Source organism: Capra hircus, chromosome 10, assembly GCF_001704415.2.
Source record: "Capra hircus breed San Clemente chromosome 10, ASM170441v1, whole genome shotgun sequence".
Classification (NCBI taxonomy): Eukaryota; Metazoa; Chordata; class Mammalia; order Artiodactyla; family Bovidae; genus Capra; species Capra hircus.
Window position 1 is genome coordinate 57,009,485 of NC_030817.1, and position 17,491 is coordinate 57,026,975.

The 17,491-nt window shown below is 48.8% G+C and overlaps 1 protein-coding gene across 1 annotated transcript in view; it reads right to left on the reverse strand.

The window, feature by feature from the left end:
• Window positions 1-17,491, reverse strand: part of DAPK2 (death associated protein kinase 2) — a 132,146-nt gene that overhangs the window by 8,065 nt on the left and 106,590 nt on the right. The window contains exons 6-9 of the mRNA XM_018054331.1: window positions 15,309-15,357; window positions 14,599-14,625; window positions 10,576-10,728; window positions 9,514-9,559 (exon numbers count right to left, since the gene is read on the reverse strand). Of these exons, the coding sequence (XP_017909820.1) occupies window positions 9,514-9,559; window positions 10,576-10,728; window positions 14,599-14,625; window positions 15,309-15,357 (275 nt within the window). The remainder of the gene's footprint in view (window positions 1-9,513; window positions 9,560-10,575; window positions 10,729-14,598; window positions 14,626-15,308; window positions 15,358-17,491) is intronic.

Sequence of the window (17,491 nt, forward strand, 5' to 3'; positions counted from 1 at the left end):
CACCAAACGCTGACACTGTCTCTAGGGCTTGAAGTCAGAGAGATGTGAATTCTGCAGTGACATAAGTTCCAGAAGGAATGTGACACCAACACTTTGGATTAAACTGAGGGTGTGAGGGGAGATGGAGTTTGTTCCACCTTCTCCTGACCCTTCCCTTTCTGCAAACAAAGCCCTCAGCCTCGTGGTCCTTCAGTGACGCCAGTGTGGGCGGCTTTGACCAGGCTCCTAGGAGTATGTTTAGTGTCACAGAAAAATGCTGAGAAGGGAGAAAAGAAGACAGAACTCTGTGGCTAAAGTCAGGTTTTGTTTATGCGGACACAAATGCCTCTGAAAAAGTCCTTCAGGGAGCCGTTTTACAGAGTGAAGTAAGTCAGAAAGAGGAAAATAAATATTTCATATTAATGCATGTATATGGAATCTAGAAAAATGGTACTGATGAACATATTTGCAGGGCAGTAATAGAGATGCAAATGTAGAAAACAGTCTTGTGGACATGGATGGTGGGGGCAAGAACTGGGTGAAATAAACTGAGAGAATGTAATTTGAAATATACACACTACCTGGAGTAGGAAATGGCAACCCACTCTGGTATTCTTGCCTGGAAAATCCCAGACATTGGAGCTTGGAGGGACCCCTTTGTGTCCATGGGGTCACAGAGAGTCAGACACAACTAAGTACAGACGAGCAACCTCCTCCAACTGTAATTATTACCATGTGTAATATAGACAGCAAATGGGAAGCTGCTCTATCACACAGGGAGTTCAACCTGGTGCTCTATGCTGATCTAGAGGAGTGGGAATAGGAATGGCGTGGGAGGGAGGCTCTAGAGGGAGGGGATATATGTAGACTTATGGCTGATTCACTTTGCTGTACAGAAGAAGTCAACACAACATTGTAAAGCAATTATCCTCCAGTTTAAAAGAATGTCTGTTGTGGAGAGCTAGGCCAGCACCAACATCCACAGGGCAGGGAGATGAAGCAGCAGCCATCCTTCCAGGCATAAAGACCAGAATCCTGGTTTTCCAGTCTCCTCTAAAAACTGCAAACAGATTGCAACTTTTCAAACCTCCATTTGAGTTACTCCTCCAGCCCCATCCTCCACTGAAAGCCAAGGACAGCTGAGCACCCAGTTTCTTGGTTCGCCCAGGACTATCACTCTGGGCCTTGCTCCTTCCTCTATAGGTGGCATCTCCACCTCTCCCTTTTGCTGACTGTTTTGCTGGCTGGAGCCCTGCTGGCCTTACCTCCCTGTTTACCCAGGAAAGGAGGCCTGAGTCTGCCTCCCTATGGCTGAGTCAGGGGAGCTTCAGCGAGGCTGTGTGCCTAGCAGGTTGTCCCGCGACTGAGCATGCCCATGGAAAGAGGCAGAACGCCCCTTTCTTTGCCTGACCCGACCTTACTTCTCTGAGTCAGGTCTCAGCATGCATACACTCTTCCTTTTCATCTTCTCTCCGGGGCGTTCAGTTTTCTGAGCCACTTTTTCACTCCCAAGAAAAGCTTCAAAAGCTCTCCCTCTAGCACTGAAGACAAGAGACTTGAGAGACATTATATCCACCTGCCATGTGTGAACTGTGTTTGGATCCTGATTTGAACAGACTGAGTATAGCAGGAGGCCCTCGAGAAGAGCGGGGCATGTCAGTCCGGCTTGTGCACACAGATGGTGATAAGTAATTAGTCCTGATTTTGTCACGTGCAATCATGGAGCAGTGGTCATGGTAAAAACAAAAAACAAAAACAAACAAACAAACAAAGAAAACACACGCTTTATAAAAGATTCCTGCTGGAAAATTTATCAGTTAAGTGAGTCTGAAGTTTGCTTTAAAATACTGTGAAGCTGGGTAATAGATAAATGGAATTCACTCAGCCATTCCTAACCCTTCCATGCAAGTTTTGAAAATCTCCCATAATGAAAGCTAAAAACACAAACTCTCCTTCTTTTGAATCTCTCTAATCTCCTTTAATTTCCGTTTAACAGCTCTAGGTTCCAGACCACAATCCGAACTCATCCCATCCCTCCAGGTTCTGCCTGGCACCCTCCCAAGGTTATAGAGGGAGGGGAGTGTTGGCGGAAGACACCCCCCCGCCCCGAGAATGTTTATGCCCTCTGCCACCTCCGTTTGAGAATGTTAAGTGCTTTATTCATATCCAATTCTTTTGTGACCCTATGGATTTGTAGCCCACCCACGGGGCTCCTCTGTTCATGGGATTCTGCAGGCGAGAATACTGGAATGGGTTCCCATGCCCTCCTCCAGGGGATCTTCCCGACCCGGGGATTGAACCTTGACCTCTTGTCTCCTGCATTGGCAGGCGGGTCCTTTACCATGAGTGCCACCTGAGAAACCCCTGCCATCTCCTTACCTCTCCTCAGAGTTCATCTTCCTCCTGTTTTCTGGAATATTAGGTACCTCTGCTTCATCACTCACCATGGCCTTTCTCTCCGCAGTTGGTTGGGGCCCTACCTGAGTGCCAGTGCCAGACACTGAGTCTTTTATTCAAGGGTTGTCTTGCCCTTATCTGTCACCTCCCTCCAGAGCCAGGGCACAATCAGTGTTTATTCACAGAACTGGCCACTTTCACTCCTCAAATATGCCCACTGCTGGGTCTCCTCTCCACGGCAAAAAATCTTCTCCACGGGCCAAGAGTTTTCACAGACAAAGGAGAAAGGGCCATTCAGTTCCACAGACGTGTACAGAGGCTGAGAGCAGGCGGGATAGCTGAGCACACAGCCAGCTCTCCCTGGCGTGGGACCACTGTGCTGCCTGAAGAAGTGATGTGGGTCGCCACCGCCTTCATAAACACCTGGAGAGGTGGGTGGGTGGTGCGGGGAGAGAAGCTCACGGAGGAGACTCTGGCTTCTCCCACCATCATGACTCTGCTCCTGCCCTTCGCTACCGTTATCCCGATTCTGCAGGAGCAAGGCTCACCATCACACCTTCTCCACCCTTCCCAGCACAAAGCTGGGTGACCGTGTGCCTCATGCGTCTGCCCCAGAGCAGGACAGGCTGCTGCCTTCCCCAGGTGCCAACTCTCCAGCCTCTTGAGAACCGCTGTTCAGGAAGATGTTACAGGCTCACCCTGCCCTCTCCGCGATGGCATCAGCAGAGAGCACAGAAGCTGACCTCTCATTCATAGCCTGATGAATGAAAAGATCCTCTGATGGCACACAGGCTGGCCCACAGAACGGCAACCCCCACCAGGCCTTTGTCTGTCTAGATGCCAATGAAACACCCAATCCTGCCTCATCCGCCCTGTTCTGCCCTGTTCTTGATGTCACTGTTAAAATGCCAGCTGTGGACACGTGGAGGAGAGTCAAGCAGGTCCTCTGGCTGGGCATTCCACCAGCCTCCTTGGACTCCCCTTGGCATCAGATTCTGCTGCCAAGGGGTGATGGGCATTGGACTAGTCAGGGGACAGGGGAAGGTCATGGTCCCTTCTGACTTCCCTGAAAGACTTGGAGGGCAGTTTTCAGTTCACTTCACTTTGTCTTTGGAAACTCTTAAATAAAAGAGTCTGTTCATAAAACATCTAAATGACAAGCTATTACCCACGACTGGACATGAACATGGACAGGACGACTGCACTACAGAGAAGAAATCCACTTATGATTCTGACTCCAGTCAGCTCCAGGGCTGACTGGCTGGGAGACTCTAGAAAAACCCTGTCCTGTAAAATGCTGTAAAAGGAGGCTGTCAGATGGCTCACCCCTGAGAACCTCCAGCACGGATAGCGTGTAGCTGATGCTAGGATTCTAAAGTAACCACTTCTCCCGCTCTTTTCTCAGTCTCTCTAATTCAAATCATCATCCACAGCTTACTCCTTTATTGCATTTTATTTCGACCCTCACAAGAAAGTTTGCCCTGAGTTGCTCAATCAGGGGCTTCCTTGCCTTAGGAAACCTGCTGACTTGGCCAAGTTAAAGAGTTAGTCATTCAGTCATGTCTGACTCTTTGTGCCCCCATGGACAGTAGCCCACCAGACCCCTCTGTCCATGGGATTCTCCAGGCAAGAATATTAGAGTAGGTAGCTATTATTCCCTTCTCCAGGGACTCTTCCCAACCCAGGGATCAAACCCAGGTCTCCTGCATTGCAGGAGGATTCTTTACCGCCTGAGCCACCAGGAAAACCCTTGACTTGGTTGACCTGGCCAAAGGGACCATTAATCTTTGCGGTGTCTTATGCCAAATGATTATATCCTGTCCTGTGACAGGGCAGAAAAGTTCTTGGAGAGATTGTAGATGGACTGTTTGTATCAATTCTCCCAGACAGGGCATAGAAAACAGGGCTTTGCCATCTTTCATTGATTCCAAGATGAACATTTTTGGATCTCTGAAATCAGGACTTCTCTCTCAAACAATGGCATCGTATCCTTACGGTGGGTCTGAAGTGAAGGCAGGTGCTCCAGGAGATGACCACACTGCTTCTGCTAGCCATCGGGGCCACCCAGCCTCAGACTGTTTAACATTAGATTTCTTGCTTGAGGTTCTTTTGGATTCCACTAATTGTGTAAATGAAGAAAGGAAATTGTGTAAATGCAGAAAGGAATTCTGTCTGAGTACTACCAGCCCGAGGCTCCTGTTCTCAGAGGAGGATTTTTCCACCCCTCTACCCAGTGTCAGGACTTCCCTGGTGGTTCAGACAGTAAAGAATCCACCTGCAATGCGGGAGACCCGGGTTTGGTCCCTGGGTCGGGAAGATCCTTTAGAGAAGGAATGGCTACCCACTCCAGTATTCTTGCCTGGTGAATTCCATGGGCAGAGGAGCCTGGTGAGCTACAGTCCACGGGGTTGCAAAGAGTCAGATGTGACTGAGCGACTGAGCGACCCAGTGTCAAGCCTGAAACGCACACATTCCCTTGCCTTCCCCTCCCACCTGGTGGCTTTATTTCTCACCTCCCCTCTCAGTGAGGGTGTCCCAGCTTTGTGTTTGGTATTTTCTCTTAGACTTCCCATCTTGGGCTTCTTTTTAAATTTATTTTGGGGTCATAAAATAATAACGCATCTTACATTTGGTGAAAATATGGTTTCTTCTACTTGATGAAAACTGTTTGTTACAAATATATATAATATTTGAAGTGATCCAGCCCATGGGGTCGCTAAGAGTCGGACACGACTGAGCGACTTCCCTTTCACTTTTTACTTTCATGCACTGGAGAAGGAAATGGCAACCCACTCCAGTGTTCTTGCCTGGAGAATCCCAGGGATGGGGGAGCCTGGTGGGCTGCCGTCTATGGGGTCACACAGAGTTGGACACGACTGAAGTGACTTAGCAGCAGCAGCGGCAGCATGTAATAGAAAGGGAGGTAGGATTCTAAAGACATGGTTTCATGGGATCATTCTAAACCATGCCCCATCTGTGCTGTTCCCTGGGCAGCCCCACCCCTGCCATGACATCGGGCTGCTTACTGCTGGGCACCCATTTCAGTCCCATGGCCCTTGGGATGGAGACAGAGCTCTTCAGTACGGCAAAGCCCTACTGGTCCTGCCTTCTTTCCAGCTGCATCTACATCGTACTCCTCTTCTTTCCTCTCCAGCTTTCCTTCTGCCTGAGTAATTTCAGCTTCAGGCCCCCTCCCAGCACAGAGCCCTGGCATGACAGTTTTGCGGGGAAAACTACCTCCTCCCTGGTTTGCTTCGCTGACCTCAGCTCTAGAGTCACCACCTCAGGGACCCCCTTTCTGACTAGGTCACCTGCCCCTGCAGCCTCCTGCAGTGCTGCAGTCTTCTCATAGCTGCAGCTCTATCTCTTCAGAATGTTCTAGATCAACGTGGAGTCGTTTACTGCAAACTCCATGAAGGCAGGAAACACACCTGTTTTCACTTAACATTGCATTTCTGGGGACAGGATAAGAGCCCAGCAGTTGACAGGTGCTGAACAATTCTTTGTAAGTGGATAGATGGGTGTGTCTGGGTAGAACCTGCCCCACAGCAGAGTGAACCCCTGGCACCTGGGGCAGCTAGGGGAAGGAAGCAGAAGACCCCGTCGGAAGGCATCCACTTGTGCCACTACTGTGCCCTTGGGCAAATCACACCCTCTCCGTTTCCTCAGCACCAAATTCAGAATAACACCTACCCCTTCCTCTCTGACAAGGGGGTTTGTGAGTCTGTGCAGGCACCTTGGAACGATACGATCTGTTCTGTCACCCCCACGCTTCTAGCACAGCGCTGGGCCCACTCTCCACACTCTGCCTCTCTGAGCTGGCTGGCTGTCTCCTCCTCCGGGAAAAGGGAGACAAGATGATCCAGTGTTTAGGGATAGGCGCACACAGCCTGTGGTCAGGAAGGGACCACTGGGCCTCATGCTTCCCAATCTTAACGTCCACCCTCTTCAGACCTTAGGGGCATGAGAAAAGGGTTCTCATTCCCAACAGAAGGTTGGAGCCCTGAGCCATAGGAGGGAAGGTGGAGAAGGGCAAGATGCTGCCCCTTCCCTCCTAATCCTCAGGCTGATCTTCAGACAGGGAAGGGCTGGATGGGAACAATAAACTGCCTGCCTTCTGGGACACACTTCTTAGGACAATCGCTTAGAGGGTATGAGGCTTCCACATTACCTGGCAAAACACATGAAGTTGCTTATTTTACCTCTGGGATCTGAACTTTAATATTAAAGTGCATTTTTACATCAAAAGCTATCTGTTCCTAAATACCCCATCTTAGACTCAGGCATCCTGGGTTGGTGTTTCATCTGTATCAACTAGCTATGAATGACCCTGTATAAGTCATTTCCCCCTGGAGGTCAGTTTCCTCATCAGTTACATGGAAATAATAGTAACAACAACAATAATACCACCTACCTTCCTGTCTCACAGAGTTCTTTTAAGGATCACAAACATAAATGCTTGGTAAGTTAAATGTCAATGTGAATGAAAAGTAATCTTTTCTCTGTGAATTTAAAATTCTGCCATCAGCAGCAGGAAAACACCAAGCTGACTATTAGCCCTAGGTAACTCAAATGGTACCCAAGACCTATAGTCCATAAAGCAGGAAGTGAGATGTGAACAAGTCCATTATCACAAATCAGTTACTGAGTGTCTCCCCAGGGCCAGCTGTCTCCCTCTGGAGAAGGGAATGCTGAGGGGTATTCAACAGCAATTGTTTTAACAGCCTGGCTGCCCAGCAAGTCACCCAACAAACCAGGCAGGTGAGAGGAGGCACAGAATGGATAACTAGCTAGTCCCTCTGTGCTTCTGGATTCTGGGAGGAGGTAGAAGGCTATGCTACAGACACACACCCCTGCAGGAGAATTTGAGTTGATGCCTGGCAGGGAAGCTGGGAGCAGGCTTCAGCAAACCATCCAGGATGCATTAATGACCCGATGCTGGTGCTCAGAGTTTCAAGCCGGCCAAGACTCCCTCGCCACATGATCTGTTGAGCAGCTCTCCAAGGGACTCACTGGCGTCCCGACAGAACATGGAACCTGGGCTGGCCACGCTCCCACTCTCCATCTGGAAGCTGCCCACCAGTTCCTGGAGCCACCGAAGGTCTGCTGAGAGCTCCTGCCTCAGGGTCTCAAACTGCGTCTGCAGGTGGTCCAGCTTCCTGGCTGCGCCCCCAAGGCGGGACCCTGTGGCCCGGATGTCCTCTCGAAGGAGCTTCTTCGAGGACTTCACCTTGCGGAACTCGTACCTGAGCTGAGACAGGTTGTGCCGGGCTCTCTCGCTCTCCTCCCGGTACCAAGCCTCCTTCTCATTGTAGATGGAGATCAGGGTCTCCACATCGTCCTGGATGGTGTCATGGGTCCCTGTCAGGGCCCGGCAGCCCTGCTCCACCTGAGCCACATCCTCAACCACACGGGTAAAGCGCTCGAAGTTGACGTAGGTGTTGTTGGGGGGCATGCTTGAGTGGCATTTGAGGGTGTACTCTCTCAGGCGCTTGGTCTTCAGCTGGTTGGGCTCTGCCTTGTGCTGTTCCGGGGCTCTGATCTCTCCTTTGGACTGGTGGGTGTTTAGACAGAAGGGCCAGAGTTAATTTGACATCTGCTCCAAGGTGCAGGCGGAAGGCACTCGAGCTGCCTCTGCATTCACAGCATGCGCCGGCCACGGGAAGACCAGGGTGGGCTGAGCACCCCCACAGACCATCAGAAAGGTCAGGAGGGCAGGGTGCTGCCCGCACACGCATTTCCAGGCAGGGTGGTCCACAGTCATTAGAGAGGGTCTCTGCATGCATAGTATTTAAGGGTGCTTTCACAGACAAGCAGGCTACAGCCAGGATTCTGCAAGCATCCACTCCAAAGAGGAAGCACACAAGGCCATGGCTGATGGGGGAAACTGGGGCTTCTCTCCATCAGGGCCTGTGGGCTCCCTGGGCCTCAGCAATACTCAGCATGCTGAGCAAGGAGGCAGCCCACCAGACTCCCCAGCTCTGAACTCAAGCCTAGAAGGCCCTCAGCCTTCCCCATCCTTCACTGAGTCAATGAACCCGGCCTTCTCCAGGGCACTCCGGCCCTCTCTGCTCTCTCATCTCCTGTGGACCTCTGCCTGTTCTCATCTGCACCCTCAGATCACCCTCGCCAGCTCTCCCACTTGACAATTTCAGTGAAAGAGAGGCCTGCTGACGTTCCTAGAAGGGCACATCTCATCCATCAGCAGAACAAGGGTCAGAGTCGCGCTCCCCTGATTCCCATCCTACCAAAGTGCTTATCACACGCACTTTACTGAGACCAGACTGCCAGGCCCTCTGAACACCCAGCAGCCAGAAGCCCAGTTACAAAGTGGGTTAGGCAGGAAGTCACCTTTGTGCCCCACCCTCCCCAGAGAGAACAGAACTGCCCTGAGGGGTGGCTGCCTCTCCCCCAGCAGGCCTCCAGCTGGGCAGCCCATTCTCTGAGGTTGCCAGGTGCCTAAGGAAGGCACTGACCCGGTTTGAGTCATCCTTAACTCAGAGTTTTGAAAGTCAGAAACAAGGTGCCCTGGTAACAAATCTGAGGTTTTCAACTGTCACTGATCTCTATAGCTGAGGAGTCCGGATTTCTTTTTTGAGAATAACTGTGACATGTCTTCTGACAGGGGCTTCCCAGGTGGTGCTACTGGTACAGAACCCCTCTGCCAATGCAGGAGATATAACAGACTCAGGTTCTATCTCTGGGTCAGGAAATCCCCTGGAGGAGGGCATGGCAACCCACTCCAGTTTTCATGCCTGGAGAATCCCATGGGCAGAGAAGCCTGGCAGGCTACAGTCCATGAGGTTGCAAAGAGTTGGACACAATAGAAGCAACTTAGCACGTACATGTGTCTTGTGACAAAGAACAGTTTTTAAGATCACTCAAAGAGCAAAGATTTCAGTTGAGGTTTGTGGAAGTTTCTTTTCATTAGTCACCTGAACATATGACATGGAAACTTAAACTCGCAGACCTATTTGAACAAGCCCAGACCCTTGGAGACCCCCAACTAGCTTCCATCTGTGCTTAGGGGTCAGTGTTTCAAGCAAAGGCCTTGTCGCAGGTCTCCTGAATCTGACCCAGGAATCCCTGGCAACAGAGCAGGAACCTGCTTGCTGAAACTCGTCACCAAGTGCTTACCGTGATCCAGGGATGTCTGAGAGCCTCTTGGATCGTTAGCCGCTTCCTAAATGAAGATGAGAAAACAGTGATGATCCATGAGAAGCTGAGAGCAGCAGTCTCCATTCTCACTCTTCTCAGACCTGCTTTGTGGCATCCTTCAACCACTGCCATCAAACTAGAATCATAAGGAATGCAGAGGTGGATGGGGGACTGGCTACATCTCCTACATACTAGAGAAAGCAGTCCAGGCAGGCCTCTCAATAGAATGACCTTATATAAACCCTCATCTTTGTTCCCATAGTTGCAGGGCCCAACCCCACACTATTGGAGAGTCCTAAATGCTCTCCATTGGGAAAACTTTGATCTCTGTTTTTCTGTTTGCCTTCCAGATCTCTTCTCTGCCCTTCCCTGCTCTGTACCCAGGTGGGGCAATCCCTCCTACCATTGCCCTTCAACAGAGAAACCAGGCACTGCACTTTAGAGGACCCCACTCTAAGTCTCTCTGAAGTCTATGGGATCAAGAGGACATGGCCTTCCAGAATGTGAGGACTTACCCCTACCTCAGCTCATCCATCCTCTGGGCAGCCAGCACCCTCCAACTCCCTGCCCATCTCCTTTGATCACACACCCATGGGGCTTACCCTGAGCCCTGAGGAAGGGGTGGGATTAGCAGGTCTCCTATGGTCCCACTGTTCTGACTCCTCTGGGCTGGACACCCTCCCCACTCCCATCCTGAATTGTCTTGAAAACCCTGCCCCTTTCCATTAACGAATTCTAGTTCCAGGTACCTTTGAGACAAACTGCAAAAAACAAAGAGCTCTAAAAAAAATCCAGGCTGACTTACGTACACACACACATGGTTATTTGCATTTCAGCAGGAAAAGAAATTAGAAAGACTTGAAACAAGATGAAAGCCAAGTCTTGGCCAGTTCACACTCCTCAGCACCTGCCCAGATTAGACCGTAATGGTTGCTGACAGCCTGTGGCAAAGCAGGCACAGGCTGGCATGTCTATGGGAGAAGTGGCAGGAGAGAGTCAGGACCTGAGAGGCCAGTGCCCTTCTCTTCTTTGTCCTCTTACCGGGTCTCTTTAACCAGAAGCTTCCGAATGAAGTCCTTGGCCAGCTCGCTGGTCTGGCTGAAGAATTCCTCGTCAAAGTCATAACTCACTGCTGTGATATTTGCTAGCGTTTCCTGCTTCGTGTCTCCCAGGAAAGGGGATGCTCCACTAAGGCTGGGCACACAGAGAGGGAATACGTGACTGTAAGAAAGGAGACGCAAGTGGGGGTGATGGACTCAGGGGCCTGGACTCGTACTGCTGCACGGGGGTGGGAGGCTCCCCGCAGTCCTTTGTGGGGGTTCCAGCCAACAGCTTTTCAAATGAGTCCAATTCAGTACACTTAATGGAGTGCCTACTAAGGGCTTGAAAGAGAGAACTGTGTCTTCAAGGGACTTGAAAGACGAGGGGAGAGAAACAGAGACCTGGCTCTTCATCATCTCCAGTAGAACACAGAATAAAATAAAGAACAGACGAAGGACTGGAGGAGCCCAGGACAGAGGGGAGGCCCAGCGCAGGCCTCATGGAAGAGCCGACATCTGCACCAGTTTTGTCCTGAAGAGGCTGTCAGCAGTCAGAGAAGGAGATGGAAGGTCTTCTAGGCTAACGAGCATCCTGAGCAAAGCCTGACAAGTGTGGCAATAGATGGGCCATTAGGGGCTGGAGGGGTGTATGAGGTTCCCTGCAGGGTTTGTCAAGAAGGTGTCATTCAGGGACTTCCCTGGTGGTCCAGCGGCTAAGATTCTGTGCTCCCAATGAAAGGGGCCTGGGTTCAATCCCTGGTCAGGGAACTAGATCCCACATGCTACAACTAAGAGTTCCCATGCTCCAGCTAAAGATCCCACAACAGATGGAAAATCCTGTGTGCCACAACTAAGCCCTGGTGCAGCCAAACAAATATTTTTAAATATAAATTTATTTATTTTAATTGGAAGCTAATTACTTTACAATATTGTATTGGTTTTGCCATACATCAACATGAATCTGCCACGAGTGTACACGTGTTCCCCATCCTGAATCCCCCTCCCACCTCCCTCCCCATACCGCCCCTCTGGGTCATCCCAGTGCACCGGCCCCGAGCATCCTGTATCCTGCATTGAACCTGGACTGGTGATCTGTTTCACATATGATAATACATATATTTCAATGCCATTCTCCCAAATCATCCCACCCCCACCCTCTCCCACAGAGTCCAAAAGACTTTTCTATACATCTGTGTCTCTTTTGCTGTCTTGCTTACAGGGTTATTGTTACCATCTTTCTAAATTCCATATATATATGTTAATATACTATATTGGTGTTCTTCCTTCTGGCTTACTTCACTCTGTATAATAGTCTCTAGTTTCATCCACCTCATTAGAACAGATTCAAATGTATTCCTTTTAATGGCTGAGTAATACTCCATTGCATGTATGTACCACAGCTATCTTATCCATTCATCTGCTGATGGACATCTAGGTTGCTTCCATGTCCTGGCTATTATAAACAGTGCTGCGATAAACATTGGGGTACATGTGTCTCTTCCAATTCTGGTTTCCTTGGTGTGTATGCCCAGAAGTGGGATTGCTGGGTCATAAGGCAGTTCTATTTCCAGTTTTTTAAGAAATCTCCACACTGTTCTCCATAGTGGCTGTATTAGTTTGCATTCCCACCAACAGTGTAGGAGGGTTCCCTTTTCTCCACACCCTCTCCAGCATTTATTGCTTGTAGACTTTTGGATCGCAGCCACTCTGACTGGCGTGAAATGGTACCTCATTGCGGTTTTGATTTGCATTTCTCTGATAATGAGTGATGTTGAGCATCTTTTCATGTGTTTGTTAGCCCTCTGTATGTCTTCTTTGGAGAAATGTCTGTTTAGTTCTTTGGCCCATTTTTTGATTGGGTTGTTTATTTTTCTGGAATTGAGCTACAGGAGTTGTTTATATATTTTTGAGATTAACTGTTTGTCAGTTGCTTCATTTGCTATTACTTTCTCCCATTCTGAAGGCTGTCTTTTTACCTTGCTTATAGTTTCCTTTGTTGTGCAAAAGCTGTTAAGTTTAATTAGGTCCCATTTGTTTATTTTTGCTTTTATTTCCAATATTCTGGGAGGTGGGTCATAGAGGATCCTGCTGTGATTTATGTTGGAGAGTGTTTTGCCTATGTTTTCCTCTAGGAGTTTTATAGTTTCTGGTCTTACGTTTAGATCGTTAATGTATTTTGAGTTTATTTTTGTGTATGGTATTAGAAAGTGTTCTAGTTTCATTCTTTTACATTTTTTACATTTAAAAAAATGTGCCATTCAAACAGTGACTCCTTAATCTACTGTCTCCTGCCTAATGTTCAAAATATGCCATTGTCCCAGGAGTGCTTGGGCCCTACCCTCCCTCCTGTTTTCTACAGAATCACATCTAAACTTCTCAGGAAGGCATCAAACGCTGGTCTCCACCACACGTTCTGTATTTTCACTGCACTTATCACTCTTGCTGTCCCCTTCCTCATCCAGGATGGCTCTTCCTTTCCTTTCCACCAGGAAAATTCATCTCATTCCTTCCAGCCCAGTTCAAATCAATCTCTCTCTCCTATCTCCCTCTCTCGCTCCCTCTCTCCCATTAAACTTTCTGCAGTCCCAGCAAACCAGTGGCTCTCCCATTTGTCTCACAAAGCCACGTTCATACCTAAAGCACAACCTTGGTCCCACTGGGTGAGAGTTAGCCGTCTGGTGTTTCCCTCCCACACAAAAAAAGTTCCAGGCAAGCAGGACAGACTCTCCATTTAGTACCCCGAGTGCCTGGCACTGTGTTCACCGAGGATCAGGCGGTCAATAAACTGTATGGAATTCAGTGGGCTACAGGAAGATTGCATGCCCTGGAGATGCTGGAATTCCTTACTATTTCAATACAGAAGTCATGTCTAAATATCCTGGCTCTAATCTGGAACTATGCAGCAATGCATCAAATTCCCTCTGCATCAAATTCCTCTATGGCTTTTAAAACATACTAATGCCCAGATCTTACTCCTAGTGATTCTGATTTCATAGATCTGGAGTGGGGCCTGGGCCATAGCAGATATTAAAAGGTCTGATGTGAAGAAACAGAAAAAAAGGTCTGACATGCTGCCTGGGTTGACACCCTCTGTTGCAACTCAAGGGGCAGGGGTGGGGCAGGGGGGACGGCATCTACCACATTGGCAGAGCTCCCAGTCCAAGGAGGAGTCATAAAGAGGGATTACAGGGGTGTTGAGAGAGCTGAGTGTTGGCCTCCCCATCCTTCATGCCCTCTGGCTGTGGGCTGCCTCTTACCCAGACTGCCATAAAAACAGCATTTTCCAGGAGTGCTATGAGTGGAAACAGTTGGCAAGTACTGATGTAATGAACACCAACTAATCAGCAATGTCTGTCTGAGCAGTGCTAGGAAGTTTGCACGTCGGCTTATTTAATCCTCAACACAACCGTGGCAGGAAGTTTATGATTCCTATTTTTCTGATGAGAAAAACAAGCCCAGGAGTTGTTTTTCTGCCGAAGGCCATAGGGATGGAAAGTGATAGTTTCGCTACACAATGCAGGAAATCTCTGCTTAAGCACTTAATACTTCAGAGTCAAGAAAGAGACTAGGAAGAAGAGAAGAGACAGCATGTGAGAGGAAAAGAGGTTCTGGGGAAGGGAGAGGAAAGGCAGAGAAAGACGAAGCAGGATCAGGAAGGGTATGGGGGCTTGACGGCCGTCCCAGGTTTCTGAGTGAAAACTGACATTCTCACCGGAAACCTGGGTCCGGGTGAGACCGCATGGTGGATCCTGGCCACAGGAGGGATGCAAACACAAGCAGTGCTGAATGGAGGGCTCTGGGCTGCTCTCCCGGGTTCCTGCCCAACCCCAAGCCCAGGCTCAAATGTATGAAATCGAGCTGAGTGCACTGAGCCTCAGGTTCGCTGTGTGGATCTAACTCATCTGGTCATGGTGGGTGCTCCGGAAATGTCAGTCAGTCTGTCTGTCTGCCTGCCCCTCTCTCATTCCTCCTGCTCCCCCCTGGATCTGAGCTGGGTCAGAGCCCTGGGATCAGTCGTACTCACAGGATGTAGGTGATGACACCGATGCTCCTGCAAAACAAAGAACAGTCAAGTCAGAGCCTCTTGGCTCTCCTCCCAGACCAGCAAGCAACTCCCCGCATGGCTCTGAGGGTCCTTTCACGGCAGCCCCCACGCGCTGCCTCAAGCCCCACACCCCTCCCCACCCCACACTTCAGCAGCAGCCTAGGACTCGCTCTGAGTCAACCAGCTCTGGACGTTGAGTCTGAGGACCCACTTACAGCTGTGATGACCACCTCTGAGCCTCTTTCTCCTCATAAAATGAGGATAATAATAACTATCTTACAGGACCACTGGGAGGATTTTAGAAAACCAAGTGATCAAGGTACTCAGCCAACTGGATAGCACAGTTCACATGAAACGAGCCCCGTTTGTGCAGTCAATCGCTGCGGTATGCCCGGCCCAGCACAGTAGCTAGAATACATGAGGCCCCCAGTGATCACATGGTTGACCAACAGAACGAATTATAGTCATTAGTATGTTTATCACGGCTATGGCAGGTCTCAGGGTGAGCCTGTACCTCTAGCTTCCAGCCCCTTGTTCTCTGCCTTGGCCATGTGCTAACTGGCCACATGCCAACACCCCAGGAGCAGCCAGAAGCTCTTAAAGGTGAGTGTGGAGGAAGAGGTTTTCATCCAGCGGGATGTCAGCCAGAGCCAGGATCTGGGGCCACCTGGGTGGCCTGTCCCACTTACCACATGTCAGCCTCCAGTCCCAGGGGCTCATAGTTCACAATTTCTGGAGCTGAAAGAAGCCACGTTGAAGAGTCAGCAGGAGTATGAAAAGGAGAAGAGATGATCTTAAGGAGTTTTAGGGAATTAGATGCCAAATGTCTCCATCCTGAACCCTCCCTAAGGAAAATTAGAGAGGCAGATGGAGATAACCTGGGTCTAAGGATTTTGAGGGGGAAGTTGCCTGTTATTCTAATAGTGATAAAGACAGAAAGCACAAGGGGACCCCTGGAAAAGGAAGAGGAGGGTGGGGAGAGGAGGGTGCAGGATGGACAGTGGGGCCCACGACAAAGACTGCTTTAGAACTCTCAGCTGGAAACCAGTCAGCCAGCGCTGGAAGGTGATGGGGGAGAAAAGGAGGCAGAGAGAGAATCCACACTCCTCTGCGGGTGTCTAAAGAGGCCACCTCCCACCTGAGCAGGGGCAGGAGGACATTCTGGTGGCCACTGAGGTGAGGAGCAAGGGGTGATGTCCAAGGGGCATCCAAAAGAAGATGCCAGGAACAGGCTGGGTACCTGGGGTGGGAGTGAGGTCATCACATAGGCGTCATCACACAGGTAGAAACAGGAGCCATGTGAATGCTGCCAGGACTGCAAGAAGGTGCAGAGTCTAGGAAAGAAGACTCTACCCAGGAGAGAAGAGAGCCAAATGCTGCCTGGAGATCAAGCCCGTAGCCCTGGATGGCCTGGAAAGCGAGTGTTGAATTTCACACCCACTGCAGTGACCAGAGAGTGCTGAATGTGGACGGTGAGATAAGAGTGCAGATGACTCTTTTAAAAAGCTTGGTGATGAAATAGAAAAGAAAGAGGGGGCGATAACTAGAAAGAGGGGGCTGTTTTGTTTAATCACGAATGGGAGAAGGTGGAGAGGGGAAGGCTAAGTCTGTTTGTTAGTGTGTGTGTTAGTCGCTCAGTCATGTCCGACTATTTGCAACCCCATGGACTGTAGCCCACTAGGCTCCTCTGTCCCTAGAACAATATCAAAACCTCTGCATCTATAGGATAAGCCCACCATTCCACCCTCTCAGATGCAGGAACCACTCTCCTGGCTTTGCTCTTTGTTAGCTTCCTAAAAATGATGGCATACTGCATCTCATCTACCATCAATAGACCTTTTTTTCCCACTCAACTGATGCTCCTATTATTCACTGAATGTTCACCCATGGTCTTTCCTCTTCACTGCCGTATAGTAGTCCACTTTGTGAATACAGATGATCTTCCAGTCATTTCCTTAGTGACCATTTGGATGGTCTCTACTTACATTATTTTATTGTATTATCATCTTTTATTAGAAAAACATTGCTATGAGCTTTTCTGTACCCATCTCCTGAGACACACCCGAAAGGCTTTCTCTAGGACAGTGTTATTCAAAGTGCAGTCTGCAGGCAAGATATGTACAGAAGTTGAGACTATGTATTTAGAGGCTTGTATAGCAATTTGACATTGTCGCAGCACTCACACCATGATCACTTTTCAGGGAATTTATTTGTATTTATCTTATTGAAGAAGCTGTACAGGATACACTATTTTCCCCCAAGTTGTTCCTCATTGAGAGTTTGAGAAGCACAGCTCGCTTTCCGGTGCTCATCTGCTTGATGTAAACACACACTCATTTCTGTCCTCCAGGTGCTTTTGTTTGTCCACTTTCATCTGGGCTTTCCTTTCTTGCCTTTTTTTTTAAAAAAATCACTTCTTGTTAGTTTTCTTACTGACTTTTCCTAACTTCTATTTTTGTAATGGTTACCCCTGAGATTTTACTATGGACATGAAACAAATTCTAACATAAATCAATATTTGGGCCCTCCTCTAACAATACAAGAATTTTAGAGCACTAATTTCAAGTACTCTGTCCTATCTAACATTATTTTCTTCAGTTTCTATCTTTTTTTCAATCCCATATTTAAGCTTTATCATCATCATCATTATTTAGGAAAGAAAATAATTATATTTGCCTAATGTTCACTGATTTCTTTGCTCCTATTACTTCTGGCATTTAGAACTCTAAGTACACCTTTTAGAAGTTCCACTAACAAAGGTCTGTTGGACATTGTTTTTATTATTTTTGTTGTTGTTGTTGTTTTTTTTATTTTGCTTTTTAAAAAATCTCTTACCTTCATTCTTGAAATACAGTTTCTTCACAACTATGGA